Source organism: Eretmochelys imbricata, chromosome 11, assembly GCF_965152235.1.
Source record: "Eretmochelys imbricata isolate rEreImb1 chromosome 11, rEreImb1.hap1, whole genome shotgun sequence".
In the NCBI taxonomy this organism is placed as follows: Eukaryota; Metazoa; Chordata; order Testudines; family Cheloniidae; genus Eretmochelys; species Eretmochelys imbricata.
The window spans coordinates 18274989-18296990 of NC_135582.1; the positions used below are offsets into that span (position 1 = coordinate 18274989).

The 22002-nt window shown below is 39.9% G+C and overlaps 1 protein-coding gene across 1 annotated transcript in view; it reads right to left on the reverse strand.

The window, feature by feature from the left end:
• TMEM163 (transmembrane protein 163) overlaps nucleotides 1-22002 on the reverse strand; it is a 150954-nt gene that overhangs the window by 46316 nt on the left and 82636 nt on the right. The window contains exons 3-4 of the mRNA XM_077830606.1: nucleotides 19555-19598; nucleotides 18286-18377 (exon numbers count right to left, since the gene is read on the reverse strand). Coding sequence (XP_077686732.1) covers nucleotides 18286-18377; nucleotides 19555-19598 — 136 coding nt within the window. The remainder of the gene's footprint in view (nucleotides 1-18285; nucleotides 18378-19554; nucleotides 19599-22002) is intronic.

Below are 22002 nucleotides of genomic sequence, written 5' to 3' on the forward strand. Positions count from 1 at the left end.
GTCCTTTACCATATATTGATGAGCGAGATTCATGGAAGTCTAAGGAAACCATGAGGGTCATTTGAATCAATAAGATGCATTTTACAAATTCTTTAAGTCTTTAGATTAAAAGTCAATGAAGTATGGTTTTATTTGTTCCTTTTAAACAAATACATAACGGAAATTCACACAAGGCAAATTAAGTTTAAAAATACATTCAAGGCCAAAAAAAGCAGGGTGACTATTGTAAACTGTATCCATTAAAATATGGACACAAGGCATTTGTCTGTGCAAGTTACACAGTGTGAAATATGTCACTGTCCCCACAAATGGGTACTTATGTTTACAATTCCCAGTTTAGGAACTGATCCTGCACGTTTTTTCTTGAGCAGAATTCCTATTGATGTCAACAGAGGATCAGTCCTTTCGTAGGTGTTGCACAAGCATGGCTGCATTTTAAGAGGTCAGGTCTGATATCTGGACCCTAGAAGTCCTACTTAGCAGGATAAAAGTCTGGACATTCAAAGGTAAGTCTGGGAATTCTGTTTTTAATGTGCTGCATTATCCTTAAGTATTGCAGTTGTCTACAAACAAGAAGTGATGCTCATTACCATATGCAGGAGTTAGAATTCCAGGATATAATGGAATATATTAAGGATGGAATTTCATCCTTAACTCCTGATTTTATTTGGTGTTCTTAATTTGTTTCATAGAATCATAGAATATCAGGGTTGGAAGGGACCTCAGGAGACCATCTAGTCCAACCGCCTGCTCAAAGCAGGACCAAACCCCAACTAAATCATCCCAGCAAGTGCTTTGTCAAGCCTGACCTTAAAAACCTCTAAGGAAGGAGATTCCACCATTCCAGTGTTTCACCACGCTCCTAGTGAAAAAGTTTTTCCTAATATCCAACCTAAACTCCCCCACTGCAACTTGAGACCATAGCTCCTTGTTCTGTCATCAGCTACCACTGAGAACAGTCTAGATCCATCCTCTTTGGAACCCCCTTTCAGGTAGTTGAAAGCAGCTATCAAATCCCCCCTCATTCTTCTCTTCCGCAGACTAAACAATCCCAGTTCCCTCAGCCTCTCCTCATAAGTCATGTGTTCTAGTCCCCTAATCATTTTTGTTGCCCTCCGCTGGACTCTTTCCAATTTTTCCATATCCTTCTTGCAGTGTGGGGCCCAAAACTGGACACAGTACTCCAGATAAGGCCTCACCAATGTCGAATAGAGGGGAACGATCATGTCCCTCCATCTGCTGGCAATGCCCCTACATATACATCCCAAAATGCCATTGACCTTCTTGGCAACAAGGGCACACTGTTGACTTATATCCAGCTGCTCGCCACCGTAACCCCGAGGTCCTTTTCTGCAGAACTGCTGCCGAGCCATTCTATCCCTAGTCTGTAGTGGCGCAAGGGATTCTTCCGTCCTAAGTGCAGGACTCTGCACTTGTCCTTGTTGAACCTCATCAGATTTCTTTTGGCCCAATCCTCTAATTTGTCTAGGGCCCTCTGTATCCTATCCCTACCCTCCAGTGTATCTACCTCTCCTCCCAGTTTAGTGTCATCTGCAAACTTGCTGAGGGTGCAATCCACACCATCCTCCAGATCATTAATGAAGATAATGAACAAAACCGGCCCGAGGACTGACCCTTGGGGCACTCCACTTGATACCGGCTGCCAACTAGACATGGAGCCATTGATTACTACCCGTTGAGCCCGACAATCTAGCCAACTTTCTATCCACCTTATAGTCCATTCATCCAGCCCATACTTCTTTAACTTGCTGGCAAGAATACTGTGGGAGACCGTGTCAAAAGCTTTGCTAAAGTCAAGGAACAACATGTCCACTGCTTTCCCCTCATCCACAGAGCCAGTTACGTCGCATCCACAGAGCCAGTTACCTTGTCATAGAAGGCAATTAGATTAGTCAGGCATGACTTGCCCTTGGTGAATCCATGCTGACTGTTCCTGATCACGTTCCTCTCCTCTAAGTGCTTCAGAATTGATTCCTTGAGGACCTGCTCCATGATTTTTCCAGGGACTGAGGTGAGGCTGACTGGCCTGTAGTTCCCAGGAGCCTCCTTTTTCCCTTTTTTAAAGATTGGCACTACATTAGCCTTTCTCCAGTCGTCCGGGACTTCCCCCGATCACCATGAGTTTTCAAAGATAATGGCCAATGGCTCTGCAATCACATCCGCCAACTCCTTTAGCACTCTCGGATGCAGCGCATCCGGCCCCATGGACTTGTGCTCATCCAGCTTTTCTAAATCATCCCGAACCACTTCTTTCTTCACAGAGGGCTGGTCACCTCCTCCCCATGCTGTGCTGCCCAGTGCAGTAGTCTGGGAGCTGACCTTGTTTGTGAAGACAGAGGCAAAAAAAGCATTGCGTACATTAGCTTTTTCCACATCTTCTGTCACTAGGGTGCCTCCCTCATTCAGTAAGGAGCCCACACTTTCCTTGACTTTCTTCTTGTTGCTAACATACCTGAAGAAACCCTTCTTGTTACTCTTAACATCTCTTGCTAGCTGCAACTCCAGGTATGATTTGGCCTTCCTGATTTCCCTCCTGCATACCTGAGCAATATTTTTATACTCCTCCCTCGTCATTTGTCCAATCTTCCACTTCTTGTAAGCTTCTTTTTTTTGTTTAAGATCAGGAAGGATTTCACTGTTAAGACAAGCTGGTTGCCTGGCATATTTACTATTCTTTCTACACATCGGGATGGTTTGTCCCTGTAACCTCAATAAGGATTCTTTAAAATACAGCCAGCTCTCCTGGACTCCTTTCCCCCTCATGTTATTCTCCCAGGGGATCCTGCCCATCAGTTCCCTGAGGGAGTCAAAGTCTGCTTTTCTGAAGTCCAGGGTCCATATTCTGCTGCTCTCCTTTCTTCCCTGCGTCAGGATCCTGAACTCTACCATCTCATGCTCACTGCCTCCCAGGTTCCCATCCACTTTAGCTTCCCCTACTAATTCTTCCCCATTTGTGAGCAGCACATCAAGAAGAGCTCTGACCCTAGTTGGTTCCTCCAGCACTTGCACCAGGAAAGTCATACTATTTGATGTAGGCTGGCAAAGTTACAATATTGCTCTATAATAACTGGATATGTTTGCTCAGAAAGGCTGGAGTGCTAAATATTTCTCTTTCCCCTTATTTTTAAGTCTCTCGAAAAGAAATTAAAATCTAAATGCACCATATTAAATGGTGGAAAAAACAAACAAAAGTGCATTTTCTTGTAAAATATGGGAGTAAATCATATTTCTTATTTGGTATGTTAAAATTTAAACTCTTCACTTCGTTTTACCCAAAAATAAAGGTGTTATTCCTTTGACACAGCCTAAGTAAAGAGACTGTGCTGTGTTTATTCTGCAGCCCCTCGTGTGAAAGTTAATATATGAGCAGCTCACTGAGCAGTCAACAAATCATTATGAGCCCAGGATAATTTATCACTGCAGCTGTGTCAGGTAACGGCAAAGATCTAATGAAAAACCCATGAAGCTGAGTTAGCTTCATGTGGTCTCTGTGGCCTATAGAATGTAGAATTCTGAAAGGCTTGGATATGTTCTAAATTGGGGACACAGAGTGCAGGGACACAAAGAAACAGTTTAAAAGAAAATGCACATTCATAGTTTGCCAGGCTGGTTTGCTAAAATGACAGAAAGACAAGTTTGTTGGAGTCTTTTAGGAAACAAAACAGTTTACAAAATAATATAGTTCAGAAAGGACGAGCCAAGAACTACTCTCTGAAACGCCAATTTATGGTCAGTTTTTCTGCCAATTACAGCTCAGGAGAGGTTGAAGTTAGGGCTGTCAAGCGATTAAAAAAATTAATCGCAATTAATCGCACTGTTAAACAATAATAGAATACCATTTATTTACGTATTTAATTTAAATAAATTAAATATTTAAATTTAATTTAAATAAATATTTAAATCTTCATTTAATCTTCAAGATAATATAGCAATTTTCCCTTCTAAAGTACCTCGTTATATTGTTGATCACTTACTCAAATGAGTAGTCTCATTAGAGCCAATGGGATTACTCACTTACATTAATAGTGTTCAGTGAGACCTGCAATGATTTGCTACAATTTTGTAAAGACTTGTAGATACCCCCACAAGGAAACAGGCAAATCCTGCTATAAATTACACCAGAGTAAATTTGGAGTAACTACTCCAGTGTAAGTGAGAGCACAAATTTATCTGATATAGTCTGACTGCTGTGAAACACCTATTGCAAGACTTTTCCCTACCTAAATATCATCCCACTGGCTTTTTGGCAAATTGAATGCACTGACACAGTGCCTAACAGGGTATATAATGAAGCCCTTGGTAATTACTATTCACAAAACATTTGCTTTGATAGCAGCAGATGTGTTGCAACACAATTAAGGTTTCAGAAAAAACGTAGCGATGCATCTGAATGCAATCTGTATAAATGTTTTACTTTAAACTCGCCAGTTCATGGATACTGTTTTAGTTTTTTTTCTCCTCATGTACTGAGTAAGATGTCTTTCATATACTGGAATCAATTTTATCAGCATTCTTCAGGTTCATTAGAATAGTCACTGAACCGCGATGACACCATGTGGAATAAAACAAGACTGTCGATATCAGTCAAATTACTCTCTGGCTTAGTTAAAATACAAAGTGCCTAAAATGCTATTTTAAAATCTGTCAGAAATACACAATTTTTTTCTACATTCATCAACTGTGTATATGTAAGAGTTACTGCTATAAACAGAAATGTAGTTCATACAAAACACAATAACTAAAATGCTCACAGGGATTTGTTCTGTTCTCTACCAGTTTCAGATATTTGTATTGTATCCTGAGCATTAAGGTAATTCACAGCCTTAAAGACATATCCTAGACAGTTCTGTAGAGCTTAATCCCGGAAATGCCATTTGTTGTGCTTATTACCAGGCTAAGTCTCATTGAAATTACTCCTGATAGTAAATAATGCTCGGTATTTTCTTTATTTCACACACAAAACCATAAAGGCTACACATTCATCATATATAAGAAAGCAGTTGTGAAGAAATAGCCACACTGGATGCATAACCGTAGCAATATCTGATCAATGTGATCACTACATGTTGACTGGTACTGTAGATGTTAAGTCTGCTTCTGCTCTGTACTGGGCACATTTGGAGTTCTGGTGTGATTTACCCTTAATTTTCCTGTCCTACAAGATCCAAAACTTGCTTGCCTTACTTAAGTAAGCAGTTCTATTAACTTTAATAGTACTACTCAAGTGGATATGACAAGCAGAATTTGACTCAAAGTAACTATGAACCACTAATGTTTCAGATAGTATTCTTTTTATATTGCAAACCCTCAGGATAGAGACTTTATCTGACATGTTTGCATGGTGCCTGGCACAAGGGAGTCCAGTTCCCAGTTTAGGGCCTCCCCAATGGCTGCTGTAATACAAACAAGAGAGAACAGTCTTAATTCCACAAGTGCTCGTTTTATTTTATTTTTTTAACTTTCACCAGACTGATTTATTCTTACTTATTTTTAATTCTGCCTGTCTCTTGTTTGTAAGGATGTTCACATTTTGTACTTTCCAGAGAAAAAGTTGTATTTCTAAAACATTTTTCTTGCTTTTGCTCCTGCAGCACAGCCTCGCTATCTCTCCAGGTCACATCAAGAAGATCTTTCAGTAGTAAAGGTTCATAGCCCAAAGAAAGAGAACCGTTATAATCGTTGGGGTGCTGTTTGCATTGCTGGCAGTAAGGATATTGTGTTAAAACTATTACTTTGCAGGGAACTGAAACTCAGCAGTAAAAATGTGCTCCAAGCCAAAGCGGGGAATCGGAGGTCTATGCCCAAGAGAAATATGGGCTTTTTTTCAGCAAAGCTGACCAGATCATTTTTATGTTGAAGGAGTGCAAAAAGGTAAGATGTAGGATTTTAGCTCTCTTATAACCCATTAAAAGAGGCCATGGGTACTAAGAAGAGGAAAAAATGAGAGTTAAATGATGGAACTAATTAATTTGGAAAACAACTAGTATGTATGTATGCTAACTCCTATTTCCATAAACGTTGCAAGGACTTCCATTTTATTTTTCAGATTGACTGAGGGAACATGTGCGTAAGCTACACTAACTCAGCAGACTGCTGAAAAGTCGTCGCCAAAACAGATTTTCATTGGGTCGGTCATTATGAAGACCTTTCTTTTGTGTCAGAGTAACAGCCGTGTTAGTCTGTATTCGCAAAAAGAAAAGGAGTACTTGTGGCACCTTAGAGACTAACCAATTTATTTGAAAGCTTATGCTCAAATAAATTGGTTAGTCTCTAAGGTGCCACAAGTACTCCTTTTCTTTTTTCTTTTGCGTGTCTTCATTTCTGTACTCATTTATCTTTCCAGTTCTGTATCTTTGTCTCTTTTTCTCATTTGTCTTCCATGGCTACCCTTTCTGCAGGAGAAGCAATCTGAACCTCAGGTATTCTGGCAGTGGGAAGTGTGTCAGGTTAAAATAACTCTGGTGATAGTGGGCCAAATTCTCTGCTGGCACAACTCCAAAGATGTCATTGGAGTAAAGCCAGCAAGGTATTTGGTCCAGTGTTGTCTCTATATCAGCTACAACTAAGCCTGCAACACTGGGGCAACTGATCTGAAGTGTTAGTAGACGTCCGGGCTGGCTTTCAATTACCCACATGGAGCTGGAATAATATCTAGCCCCAGCTCAAACACCTTCCCAGCTACATGTGTTTTTCCTCTTCTCTCTTATCATTCCTACTAGATGATACACTGCAGCTCTTCACAGACCTTTTTTTAGCCCTTATGTTCACAAAGACTTTATTGTGCAAGAAGCTGAATTATCATTTGCAAGGTGTTAAGCTGCTTCAGCTTCCAATGAAGGCAATGGAAGTTGAGGATGCTCAAAATCTCAAAGCATCGGGCCCTATGTTTGTATCAGCTGCTCCATTGTTGGCCACTGTGTCCCTCTGAACTATTACTGAATACTGTGTCTGTTTCTCCTTAATGTGCCATTGGTAGGTGCTGCTAATAAGATGAATCATTGTACCCAGCAAAAGACCAGTGAATTCAAGCAGCATATATGTAGCATCAAATGTGAAGGTGCTTATAGATGAGTATTGTATATTGCCAGTTTGTAACACACACAGTGAAATTAAAAATGAATTATGTGAGAGGCAGCCAGCCAGTTTAAAAGACAATGAACCAGTCCTGCAGTTATTATTTAACATTAATATTACAATAGTGCCTAGAAGCTTCAGAAAAGATAGTAAGGTATGTAGTCCCTGCCATGAAGAACATGTGTCAGGCTTTTGTGAACTGCTTATAGAACCACATGTGATTTTGCTAATTATTTTTTTAAAATAGACATGAAAACATGATGCAGCTGTTAATTAATAATCAGTCTTAGCTACTAGTTCTGTAATACTGCACATTGTCTCTATGCAGAGATGATCTATTGCTAGCTATACTCTCTTAGTATGGCTTTTGCAACTGTGAAGGCTGTGGAATCAGTCTTTTAAGCCCAGCTACTCTACTAAAGACTAAATTACTGTGTAATGTTACACATTATGGCAGTGTGTGCACAAGATGATGAAATGTTTGCCTGACTCTGAGTTTCCCTGCTTTTTTCTAATTGTGTCACTAAACCTTTATGTCCTTAACATGTTTTTGTCTGTTTAATTATACAAATACACTGCTTGGTTATGTCTGTGATTTATATTACATTACTGGATTTAGTTACCAATGATGATTTGAAAACCAGCCTACGCAGAATCACAGCGGTTCAGAATTTTTGCACCTGCACGGGAAGTGTTATTAGGGAATAATGTCATTTTAATGTGCATAGGAAATATGTGGGCTTACTATTCACGGTATACGTTCCAGCGTCTAGCTCCAACTGTCAGCGTCTGGATCGGCAGTGTTTCCAATCATCACCACCACTCATTGAAAAATCAAAGTCATGAATCAACATGGACCCGCTTAAGTAATTTTAGAATTAATATTGAAAACATAGAGCTGAAGAGTGTCTTTTTAAAAAACACACCTTCCTTGATATAAAACAGACCGTCTAACTCGTATTATAAAATGGAGTCAGTATAATCTATGGTGCTGACAAAATGCTTTTACAGCATCCTTTAGAAAGTGGAGAGGGGAATGGTATTAATATCTGGGGAATCCAATTTAGAGATTGGCCATGTTGGAAATGTTATAGGCTGTATGTACTTGATTTTTTTATTGGCTCTGTGTTTCTAAATTCCTCATGAAAATGGAGATGAAATAGGGCCATCAGGGACCATAAATTATTAGACTTTTCAGCTATTTACTATCTGCTGATAAAAGCAGAGAAACATTTCTATAACTTAATAAATTTTGAAAAAATCTGTACCGTATTTGCTCATGCCAGATTTGTGCTCTGTATTGTTCTATCTATGGCTAGTCTGCCTTGCAATCAGCTGCGAGGCGTATGAACATCTGCTCATTGTGCCTAACCTTACTGCAGCTGAAAGGGGTAACAAGGGGTTCCTTTCAGATCCCGGAAATTGAATATGAGCCTCATCAGAATTTTTGTAAGATTCTTTTTCACTGAAGGTTATCAAGGCCACACATATATATGAGAGAGCAAAGAAATAACAATAAAACAAATGCAGCAGACCCTGATCCAAACCCTGTTGAACTCAAAGGAAAGACTTCAGTGGGCTTTGGATCAGCCCCCAGTAAATTCCTAGCCAAGTCTACAAGATTTCTAATGCTTCACTTTTTTAAAAATAGACTCTTACGATATATAAAATATTTAATATGTGTTTGGATTTTGTAGCTGTATGTACAGGTGTGTGTGTGTGTGTGTGTGTGTATGTATGTATTATATATGTATCTCTGTATATGAGAGTAATCACATGATGGCTTACAGGTTTTTATTGGCATGAGTAGGAAATAATAGATTAATGCATGAGTGATAAAACAGGTGATCCACAGAAATGCCAATAAAACCTGTGTATACTATTGTGCACCATCATGTATTTTTATGCCACCTATTTAACAGAAAAGATAGAAACTGTGAATAAGTTTTTAAAAAATTATATTGCTTAAGCTAGGTTGAGTCCAACTGTCCAGGCTGAAGAGAAAGGAAAAAGTTATAACTAATATTGTTAAATATATCTTCTGTGAATCAAAGCTCGGTGATTGTAAAGCTCAATATGTTGCACCCCACTAGTGTTAATAATAGATGCTCAGTATAGATAAAAAGCTCCCCAATTGAATAAGATGGGTCTCTAGTCCAACTATGCTGGGAAATATCCTGCTCTTAAGCTAACTATGACATTTGTCGAGAAACAAAAAAGGGAATAATGAAGAGTGGGTAGGTAGGAACTTCTGATTTTGTATTTGTGGGCTCTGATTCTTCAGGCTTTGGATATAAATTGGTCTGCATTACCACCATGAGAAGTCCATTAACATCAGCTGGTCTGTTCACAGTGGTAAGCACTATTCAGTGCTACTGTTTGCAGTTGTGGGTCATTAGATCTTAAGTCAAAGCCACATTCATGGCAATTAAGAACTAGGCAAGAACTGAGGAGTCTAGCTGTCTCTTGTTAGCTATTCTGTTTTGTAGAAAATCTTCATAAATTTGATACTTTTCCAGGTGATCATTCAGCCAGTGTATTAGCTCATTACAAGGTGTTACTCTTCTACACACAGAGATGTGCCCTTAATCGTGGCTGGGTGTGGATTTTGCCATCTGTGCATCACTTGTTTGTCACATGCACAGCACAGCTAAAGTAACCCATATTTTCTGTGGATGAGACAGATATTGTAAATGTTATGATTGAATTTAACTGATTCCTTTCATACAATAATATACAAACATAACTGTTCATTTGTTAAGACTGAAATATATATGATAGACCCAACTTGCAGCTCAAATATTACACATATTGCAGGGTCACTGGAAACTTTAAAATATAGAGCTGGGCATTTTTTATCTCCTCCTAAGCAGAATATGATCCAAAAATTCTGAATGTGTCCCAACCGCTCCGATGTTTTGGGATATTTATTATTTGTGATTTGTTTCATCACATTATTTTAACCAGTTTTCAGTTCCCTGAACATTAAACTGAAAATATAATTAGATCATTTTTTAACAACTTGTCTCCAATTATGTACTTGTCACAAACCTCTCCTTTACCTCATATAAAGTCCTAGTAGGCTGTCAGAATGATATCCGCTTTTCTTCCTGGCACAATAAGCAGGAAGCCAATGGAAAGAAAAATCAGAGAAACAGAGAGCTATTTCTTTGCATATAGGTTGTAGCAGAGCAGGGCCATTGGGGAAAAGGTTCTCTCAAGATCAACCAGCGGTGGGCCCCATGGATACTGGATTCTCATTGGTGACTGCAAATAGTAGATAGCTCTTTTGTGCAGCACAAAAAAAGCATAACAAAATCCAATGGTTGAAAGTTGAAGTTAGATAAAGTCAGACTAGAAATAAGGTGCAGATTTTTAACAGTAAGGGTAATTAATTATTGGAACAGCTTACCTAGGGATCCAGTGAATTCTCCATCTCTTGCAGTCTTAAAATCAAGACTGGACATCTTTCTAAACAATGTGCTATCACCCAAACAGAAGTTATGGGCTTGATTCAGAAATTACTGGGAGAGGATTTTTTGCCCTGTTTTATGTAGGAGATCAAAATAGATGAACATTAGTGGTTCCTTCTGGCCTTAAAAACTATGACCCTACTTGTTCTCTAAAGAAAATCCCTGGGGTAAAGATTTGTTCCAGTGCTTAACTACCCTGAGAGTTAGGAAGTGTTTCCTAATGTCCAACCTAAATCTCCCTCACTGCAATTTAAGTCCATTGCTTCTTGTCCTGTCCTCAGTGATTAAAGAAAACAATTTATCACCCTCCTTTTTATAACAACTTTTCACATATTTGAAGACTATTATCATGTCTCCCCTCACTCTTCTCCAGAGTAAACAAACCCAATTTTTTTCACTCTCCTCACAGGTCATGTTTTCTAGACCTCTCATCATTTTTGTCACTCTCCTCCAGACTTTCTCCAAATTGTCCACATCCTTCCTGAAAGTTGCACCCAGAACTGGACATAGTATGCCTGTTGGGATCTTATCAGTGCTGAGTAGAGTGGAAGAATTACTTCTTGTGGCTTGTTTACAGCAATCCTGCTAATATAGGACTTTATTATGTTTACTTACCCAAAAACACAACCATAAATACTTTATAACGTGATAATGTCATGACAATGCCAGGGAGTCATAGATTTTTACAACCCCAATGGATGATTATGCTCATCTAAGCTTACATCCTACATAACACGGGCCACAGAATGTTACCAAATGATTCCTGTATCAAGCCTATAACTTCTGGTTGAGCTACAGAATATATTTTAGAAAGATGTCCAGTCTTCCTTAAAGACTTCAAGTGACAGCAAAGCCACCACACATCCCTCGGAAAGGGTTTCCAGTGTTTAATTAACCTCACTTGACAAGAGATCTAGATCACTCTGTGGAACTGACATGTCATTATTTACCACTCCACCAATTTTTGTGTCCTCTGCAAATTTTACCACCAATGATTTTACATTTTCTTCCAGATCAGTGTTAGGGATATTAGATAACACAGAAAATGACTTCATTTGTTGACGGTTCCCCATTTACAATAACTTTTTTGAGATCTATCACTTAACCATCTTTTAATCTATTTAATATGAGTTACACTGATTTTGTATAGAACTGAATGCTGGGTGGTACAAAGGCAAATACCTTATATAAGTCTAACATGTATAAGTATATTATGGCAACACATTTAGCTTTTCCTATCTCTATCTGAAAAGATATGTCATTCAGTGTGACCTCAGCTGTGACAATCTGTCTCAAGAAAGAGGTTTTCATTTTGGGAAATAAGCTGGTATCATGCTCACAAATCTGAACCTGCCAAAGTATTCTATCCTCCACTCAGGTCTTATATACTGAGTGATCAGCATGCCAAGTAGTTGTATATATGCCTCTGAAACTATTTAGAAAATGAGATATTAAAGATCATTCAAATCGTGTTTTCTTTGTTTCATTGTCTCCTGAATCACTCTGTCTCCTAGCTTTCCACTTTAAATATACTCCTTTACATCCTGTGATCTCAAGTGCATTTCCATGTGGGAGCTGCTAACACCTTCTCTTGGCCTAACACTAAATAGCTTTTTTTAGCTTAGATCACGCTGTATGGGAAACATTTTTGTTTTATGAAACTAAAGGGATTTTTCTGCCTGATCTTTCATAGCATCTCAGTCTGAGTCACTGAGGGTACATCTACCCAAAACAAAAACCTCAGAGCAGCGAGTCTGAGAGCCCAGATCAACTGATTTGGGTTCATGGGGCTTGAGCTGCCGGGCAAAAAATAGCAATGTAGGTGTTCCTGCTTGGGCTGGAGCCCAAGTGCACCGGTGGCGGTGGGAGTAAGGCTCTTAGTGCTGTGTGATTTCACAGGGAGCTCTGGGATACAAACTCCCTTTTACATTTTAAAAAGTCAAAACAGAACTATATAATAATTGCGTTGTGCCTCAGTTTCCCATTTGTAAAATGGGAACAATAGTACTTCCCTGCCTCACAGGGATATTGTGAGAAGAGATACAGTAAAGACTGCGAAGTGCTCAAATAATACAGTAAAGGGAGCCATAGACCAAAGGTAGGAGCTAGATACATAGTAAGTAGCTTGGAAGGAGCAAAACTAATAAACCGTTCCCCAAAGAAACTAGCTGCTGATGAGGAAGCAGACAGCACGGGCGCATGAGATCCTGGGAAAATAGCAAACTGGTGCTATGCCTCTTTCCCCACAGACCTCCGACCATTTCAGGGGAGGAGGGGCAATAATAGCAAAGTGTGGAGCCCGTGGAGTGGGGTCCTGAGCCAAACATTTCCAACATCAAGAGGAGCAATTGGTTTGAGTCATGGGTGTGTGATTCACTGATTGGGTTGTAAATTCCTGGGTTTTTTTAAAGTATTTATTCAATTACTTGGTTGCACAGTAATAATTTTTCCCTTCTAGTGCTTCAGCTCACATAGGCTAGTATTCCCTAAACTGCTAGTGCAGCTTGCTAGGCACATAGTTATTCAAGCATCTGGATGGAATTGCAGGCTTCTGGCATTCTTTATAGGTGTTCAACTGTATAATATTGGGTCTATCGGCAGAGCAATGCACATATATCCCCTTACCACAAAGCCTATAAGCTAAAGTTGGCCAAAGTACCCTCACTGCCAATGGCTTCATTATACTTTTACTGTCTTGGGCTTAGTTGGCTAGAATTTGAAAGAAAAAGAACTATTCATTTTATTTCCTGGATATCAGCTATAATTGATCCTGAGAGATGCTGAGCACCCTCCATTTCTCTGGACATTTATAGGAGTAGAGGGTGCTCAGCATTTCCCAGGATCAAGCCCATTATCCTGAGATTAATTAATATGAATTGTTGAAGAAGTGGGACATATGTTGTATGAAAGGCATCATTTAGAGTGCCCCACGGGGAATACAAATAGGAGTGATGGACTGAAATTAAGAAAAGGGGAATTTAGAAAACTAAGAAAGGAAAAGGCTTCCCTTGTGGTGAGATCAAGACAGTAAAATGGTCTTGAGAGGAAATGGTGGAAGCTTCATCACCTGAATCATTTAAAGTTAGTACAGACACAACACTGGAAAATACATTGTACGAAGCAATCATAAATGGCCAGAGGATGGAGTAGATGACTTCTGGGTCTTTTCTCTCTCTTACATCTACAATCCTTCAAAGGTTTATAACTGGGGATTGGTACGTTCTAAGTGATGGTCTATTCCCCTTCCTTTCCCTTTTTCCCCTCATGAGGAAAATGCAAGGAATTGCAAAGACCCTTCTTTATCAGTACTTTTAGTCTTCTTGTTTCTTTAGATTACCAATCTTTTCCCACTTAACCTAGTTATTTCAATCCTCTTTTTTCTGTCTTTGACTTCCTGATCATTTGCTTTCTTGATGACTTTTTCAGCAGCTCTAATTTTCCTTGTACGTTTATATGCAGCCCAGCAGGTCATGCTAAGCAAATCAAGAGCTAATGAATCATATACTCAGAATAATTCTAAGACACTCTTCCAGCTGTCTAGCCTTTCCTAGTGCTTGTATCTCTTCAAGATCTATCACTTCTTCAATTAAAGCCTATAAGGCTAGAGCCTAATTAACAAGCTATTTTATCTGACTGACAAACTGGAAAAATGATAAAAGGACTAAACAGCAAAAATGTACCAATCATGGTCCTATCAGATATGCATTTTTTCTCAGTGGTGTGCTGGACAGACTAAAACTCAGTGGCTGATATGGCTTAGAAGCTCATAAATTTAAATCTTTTTGGAAAGACCCAGTTTCTGAGGATACCCACCATATTTGCAAGGTCCCCTGATAGAATTAGAAAATAATTGTAATTTTTTCATTATAATTTACCAGACACACAATGTACCCATCCACCCTTTCCCATGATGATGAAAAAACAAAATAAACAAAGAAAAAAACACTAATGATATTTTATTAGAGGAGAATTTTGTGATGTTGATTACATGCTTCAATTTATCACGCCATCTCTATCACAGCATCTTTAGAAAAAGTAGAATCCAACAGGTAAGTTATACTGCATTAAGCAGCAACTATACATGAATGATTGCAAAGATGTTCCGTATCCATTTCTATTCACCTGTATACCTAATCATTGTTGCAAGAGGTTTTTCTTGTCTTCAGAGAGGAAGTGAACACTGTAGTGGAAAGTGTGAAATCTTCTGAACTAAACTCTGTATGTCAAATTTTAACATCAGTTATAAAACTACAACCCCATTGAAATCAACAGGATTGCATAAGTTTAACACAAAGCAGAGTTTGGCTCAGTAAACAGAAGAAAAATGATAGCCTGCTATTGTTTTTGTTTCGTGCTCTGCTATGGAACGCTTTAAAATTTCAGTAGGCATTGCTTTTCATCTGTCTGTATTTCTGGATTCTTTGATTACACAGTTATTTCATGTTTAATTGTTTTAGTACATTTATTGAATTCCTTCTGAATTATGGCTGGAAGCTGAAGACAGATAAATTCAAATCAGGCAAAAAAAAAATTTTAACAGTGAGAGTGACTAACTACTGGAGCAAACTATCCAGGTAAGTGGTAGATTCTCGATCTCTTGATGTCTTCAGATAAAGACTGGAGGCCTTTCTAGAAGGCTTTAACCAAGTTACTGGACTCAGTACAGGAGTAAGTGGATGAAATTTAACGGCCTGGGATATATATATAGGCATATATATAGGCATATATATATATATATATAGACAATTTAATGGTTCCTTATGGCTTCATAATCGATGAATCTATAAATATGTGCAGGGCTCTTCTCCCTCAGTATTTTTTGCTTATGCTTTTTAATCCTTTGTGTCTTTAATTTGTCTCTCACTAAACAAAAAGTCAGCAAGTTTGGACAGTTGGGACTGGATCTGCCAAACACTGACCACTTGGGTTTGATCCAACGCCTGTTGAAATCAATGGGCTGATTTCAGTGGACCTTGGCTCAGCCAATTTGTACAAGTCTCAAAAACAGTATTTAGACCACATAGAACTGTTTGCTAGCTGCTGCTAAGAAATTCAAGTGAGTGAAGAAGAATCTTCGAAGAGGTCAATACACACACACACACACATTCACCAATGTGTATTTAATTCAATTACTTACAAGAGTAGGTAGAGCTACAAATGGAGGCATGCCAATAAAGGGCTGAATCCTTCTCACTTTACCCAGGAAAATAGCTCAATTCCTTCAAAATATATGCATGAGTAAGGTGGTCAGAAATAGTGCAAAAAGAGTCAAAGAAGTTCTGTGTAGGCAAGTGCCACCCTGGTGAGACACACCTGTGGCTAAGCATGCTTGAACATGAATAATACGCCATATAACTTGAGCGCTCACATGAGTTTCCAACTTTCCTCAGAGGGCGGGGGCATCAACTAGCAGAAGGACATACCTTACAAAACTCAGGAGTCAAATTTCCCTATTGGCACACGGACACACAGAAAAACAATTGCTACTGCTTTTCAGGATGGTAAAAGAACAAGAGCCATTATGAGCGTATGAGGCAAGGGCTATTTATAATAGCAATAAATAACCTGCAGGGCCCCCTCTCCCCAGCGTGGAGGAAAAATCATTTCATACATAATCTTTCAAGATTAAATACAACAGGAAATTAGAGATGTTCCTAGCAGGAAAACCTGACACCCGAGGAGTTGTCTTTGTAATATACAGCTGCAATTGACCCTCCTGCATGACTATAATATGATGATTCTCTGCCAGTTCTAGGAGCTACAGAGGGAAATCACAGAGATAACCAGATCACCCATCCAACAATACAAATGTTAAAGCTATGGCAACGTTCTTTTGCTTAATATTGATGCCATCATGTAACATTAGATGTCTTGCTTTAGAAGGCATGACCAATAATCCCATCCCATTAGTTTGGTTTTAGTTAAAGCATAGGAGTTACCCAAAGGCAAATTAAAAATAAGTATTAAAAAAGCAAAATATATTTGCCATTTTGCCTGTATACATCCCTAGCTTGAAGACATGCTGATTGTTGTTTCATATTGAGGCTTATTTATTTTACAAAGCATTTTATAAGGCATACTACACTCATACTAAAAATTTCTTAGATATGTGAACTAAATACTGAAGGGAATCTCTGAGGATTCCATAAAACCAAGGCATGCCAGAAATGTCTGGGCAATAAGTCCAGATGTATGCAGGAAGATTAATTTTAGTCACCTGTTTCTGAAGGTAACACCTCAAGAAAAAAAATTTATAAGGCTTTTCAACTGAAGAGCTCTGTTTAGATCTAGAGTCCTATGCTGTGCTGGGCTAAGGAGCTTCTGGGGCCCTCAAAAGCCCTCCAAAGAGGATAACTGAGATTTCTTTCTAAGGCCCACTGAAACTGGGTTTAAATTTTCATTGCTTTTTACAGGCTGAGGCTTTTCCGAAAAGCGGAAGAAGAGCCAAAATATACAAACACAAAAAATGCTCTGGCAAAAAAACCCAATAATTTTCTCCCATTTTCAAATCGTCATCTTTCTCTCTCCAGAATATTGTGTGTGAATAATGTTTTGTGTCGCTCTGTTGACACTAAGCAAAGTTCAGTCCTGGTTTAAGTGGGTGTTGATTTTTATGAATATGTACTGCAGCCCTTTGTGGCCTTTAGCTGCAAAAAGGAAACACTGCCAGTGTAGACTTTTACAGCTTCTTTTTGCTCTGGTAGCCTGTCACATAAACTGGAGTTTGTGTATTTAAAGAACGCTGGTCAATACTTATTTAGATGCCTAAGTATGGAGTTAGGAGCCTAACTTTAGGCACCCATTTTTGAAAGAAATGTGCACTATAACTAGTCCATAGGGTGAAATTCTCGCTGATGTGCTGTGTCAAACCATAATTACTTTGTTAATCTTTACTGAATCTTCTGCAATTGTCACATGCATTGACAATGGGAACTCCACATTGTCAGCCAGTGCAGAAGACACAGTGGGAATCATCACTGTGACTGGGTGCACTGCAGATTGGAAAAAGGAACTTTGTCCATACTGTTCATGCCAAAACCATTACATATACACACTTCAAATCCTTACAGCTAGCTACTGCAAATATGCAGGTGCTAATTTTTTTGTTAAAATTACATGTAGATGATGAAAAACGCTTAGTCATCACATCAACAGTAGATGCTGCTAAAAAACAATTTGCATGTGTGTTTGCATAGGGTACAGTAGTTAGATTACATAGTTATCCACCTATCATTTGGCTAACCCAGGCCCAATCTCATCAGGGGTTATGCAACCTCAACTCCTAATGATGTTAATGAGAGTTGAGGGTGCTCAACTCCTGAAAGATCAGACCCCAGTTTTGTTATGGTGAAAAACAAGTATAACATAAGCATCAAATACTAGAAACTCTTCCTAGTGTGAATAATGAGTTGAGTGGGAAACAAAAGATTTGCAAATTCAATGCTGGTTGCAATTACAGATCATCTCACATGATCCTTCAAAGAGAAACAAATAGAGCCCTTATCATCTTAAATGAAATGATGACGTGGAACCATTTTCATGGGGGGAGGTTGGTTTGAGTTCGGGCTGCAAGTTTGTGACCATAAACTGAATAAAAATAAAATGAAAATTTATTGGCATCTCGAATTTTTGTCCTTTTCACTGCTATAACATCACGGCTTCATCGCAAAGGCTCTGCAGTCTTCTGTCAGAGTGAAAAACAGGTAAGTTTACTTACATGTATTCCCTGTGTGCAGAATGTACAGCAGCTGCATTGTTGTAACGCCAGAGAACTATCACCGACGACAAAACGTCCAGGATAGCATCAAACTGAAAAGGATACAGAGTCAATTGCTTTTGTGGGTTATTAAGGTGTACTTTAGTTAAAGCAACGCATCTGTAATCATGCTGCAAGGCACAAAGCAGCTCCAACTAAATCATTTTAATGAAAGCAGGATTTACATTCATTTAAATGATCTTTAGTCTTTTTACTGTGTATCATTACACAATGGTGTATATCAGACAGACTTCACCCAGTCAATCAAGGAAAGAGCTTTGTCACCAGCATGCAGAGTTACTTGGATAAAAAAATAATTCTTGCAATAATGTGGTCACCACAATATTTACAATACTAATATATTTCTTGTATGAAGTCTAAAAGAAAAAGGGCACCTGTCTTTCAGTGACTTTGCAAAGGAATTTCATCTAATTTCACTGTACGCCACATCTTTAGCAAAATCTTCACATTTGCAACACTTAAAAACATGAATTTTTTTTACTGGTTTCTGATACAGTGCCATCTCAGCTCAATACTGGCCCATTAAGCATTTCCTTACTCTCTGATTTGAGTTAATTTATCTTTCTTCTCTATGCCCAGAATAATTCACACACCCAACTCAAATTTTTCACAGAAACAGTCCCACTTTCAAGTTCACAAAAAAAATACAAAATGTTTGACTTTCATGTTGTTTTTCATTTAATTGGGAATGTTTTCTCTGCAGATAATCTCTATTGAGAATATATTAGTGTTCAACTGCAAATTGAAAAATAGTAGCAATTTTTAGAGACCAAAGATCACATCCTGGCTCCAGTGATGTCAATGGGAGTTTTGACATTGACTTCGATAGGGACAGGATTTCACAATTGAAGTTGGGACCTCAGATCTACACCTGCATGAGGGATAAATATGCTGCAGGACCTTGAAATGGAAAATTGGTTCTGGTTTGTAATACCTCTCCCTCTTAGCTTTTTCTATAATGTCCATCAGCATAAGATATGGTTTAGCATTGATATGGATGCCTTCATCTGCTGAGATTGAAAGCAGACCACCCCAACACTTTTACCTATTACTTCAGGTTTAAACAATGATCTTTCCGGTGAGTCACTGATTTTCTTTTACTACACCTTGATGCACTCCTTGGCTAAGAAAAATTACAGTGAGAGTTCAGGTATTGCATGCAACATAACATCTCACTGTGAAACATATTTAAATTGTAAGATTACTTACAGCAAATCCAAATGATGATGCACTGTACCTCATTATGGAGACAGCTAAAAGAAAGAAAATATTATTTAGCATAATTTAAAACGTCTTTTGGGTATTTTCTTTCATCTAAGAGGAGAGTTGCACTTTGAAAAGAAGAAAAATGCACATGTACACAGAAAACAAGTTACAGCATTAATTACCTGCAAAACCAGCTTGCAGGAATAGGCCGTGCTTCTTTCAATTCGCATACAAAGACATAGGGGAGGCCTACAGCGAAGGCACAACATGCTATAGGGTACGGTGTGGTGAGCCAGTAAGTGGTCCTCTTTCTTCCAAGATGGCACTGGGCCAATGCCCAAGTATGACATTCAGGGGCGCTGTGCTGCTGGGAGTGCTGCCCTTCAGATGAGGTTGTGACCAAAGCTGTGCAGGAACCAGAATTTCTGTCCCATAGAAACTTTTGCATTTGCATTTTTTTTAGTTCCAAATCAGAGTGAAAAGCCCCAAATGCACAAATTTTGGCAATAAATCTATTTTAGAAGAACCAAAATAGAATTTTTCCAAAATTTCTGGGCTGGTGGGTAAGCTAGCTTCCCAGCTGGCTGCTGGACCAGCTTGTTGGCAGAAAAACCATGAAGCCAGCCAACCTAGCAGGGCACCCAAGGAGCCAGGGAGCTGGCCAAGTGGGAAACTAGTTGCCCTGCTCCCTGGACAGTCTGAGGAGTCCAGGAGTCCCCAGCCACCCAGCTCCTGGGTACCAAGGGACCTCAGAAAGCTGGGCAACCCATCCACCAGCTTGCTGGTTGGTGGGGAGACTAGTAGAAAAACCACGCAGGCAAGTTTCCATCAAAAGTTGGTGGGTCCCTGTGAAAAGTGTTGATTCCATTGAATCAGCATTTTCCTGTGGAAAACTTTTTTTGGAAAATTTTACCCCAGTTCTAGTTCTGACCACCTGCAGCCTTTAAAGATCACATGATGCTTGTTTCAAGCACAGGCATGTCTGTTAACTCTTGTATCCTGGCCACACTGCAATTTAGGTATTTATATTCTGCCTGACTCCATTCAGTCTGCAGTGGCATTTCCTCACTTTCTGATGTAGAAACTGTTGGGTACTGACAGCAGGGTTGCCAACTTTCTAATTGCAGAAAACCGAACACCCTTGTCTCCCCCTTTCCCCCACCCCTTCTCCAAGGCCCCGCCTCTGCTCACACCATCCCTCCCCTCAATCGCTCACTCTCCTGCACCCTTGTTCACTTGCTCATTTTCACCAGGCTGTGGCAGGGGATTGGGGTACAGCAGCGGGTGAGGCCTCCAGGTGGGGGTGCGGGCTCTGCGGTGGGACTGAGGATGAGCGGTTTAGGGAGCAGGAGGAGGCTCTGGGCTGTGACCGAGATGTTCAGAGTGTGAGAGGGGGCTTAGGGCTGGGGCAGGAGGTTGGGGTGTGGGAGAGGGTTCCGAGCTGGGGCTGAGGGTTGGGGTGTGGGAGAGGGTTCCGAGCTGGGGGTTGGGGTGTGGGAGAGGGTTCTGAGCTGGGGCAGGAGGTTGGGGCGTGGGAGCGGGTTCGGGGTGAGGGCTCCAGGCGGCGCTGACCTCATGCAGCTCCTGGGAAGCTGCGACATGTCTCTCCATCTCCTATGCAGAGGGGTGGCCAGGGGACTCCATGTGCTGCCCCACCCGCAGGCACGACCCCTGCAGCTCCCATTGGCCATGGTTCCTGGCCACTTCCCGGGAGCCACGCAGAGCCGGGCACGGAGTCTGCCTGCCCCCCTGGCACTGTGGTCAACCAGACTTTTAGTGGCCCAGTCAGCTGTGCGGACCGGAGCCACCACGGTTCCTTTTTGACTGAGCATTTCGAAAACTGGATGCCTGACAACCCTAACTGACAAAAAAGTATCTGCTGCATTTCAGTGTTAAGTGATCCCTCTACTCTGTAGTTTATAAAATGTTTCTGGGATCTTTCCAGACGAAATGGAGTAAACAAATATGAAGTACTGTATCATTATTTATTCGTTATACTCTATAAGTAAACTCTATATAGTACTTCCTGTGGACCAATATGCTTATTTAATCATAGAATCATAGAATATCAGGGTTGGAAGGGACCTCAGGAGGTCATCTAGTCCAACCCCCTGCTCAAAAGCAGGACCCATCCCCAATTAAATCATCCCAGCCAGGGCTTTGTCAAGCCTGACCTTAAAACTTCTAAGGAAGGAGATTCCACCACCTCCCTAGGCAACGCATTCCAGTGTTTCACCACCCTCCTAGTGAAAAAGTTTTTCCTAATATCCAACCTAAACCTCCCCCACTGCAACTTGAGACCATTACTCCTGTCCTCTTCCACCACTGAGAATAGTCTAGAACCATCCTCTCTGGAACCACCTCTCAGGTAGTTGAAAGCAGCTATCAAATCCCCCCTCATTCTTCTCTTCTGCAGACTAAACAATCCCAGTTCCCTCAGCCTCTCCTCAT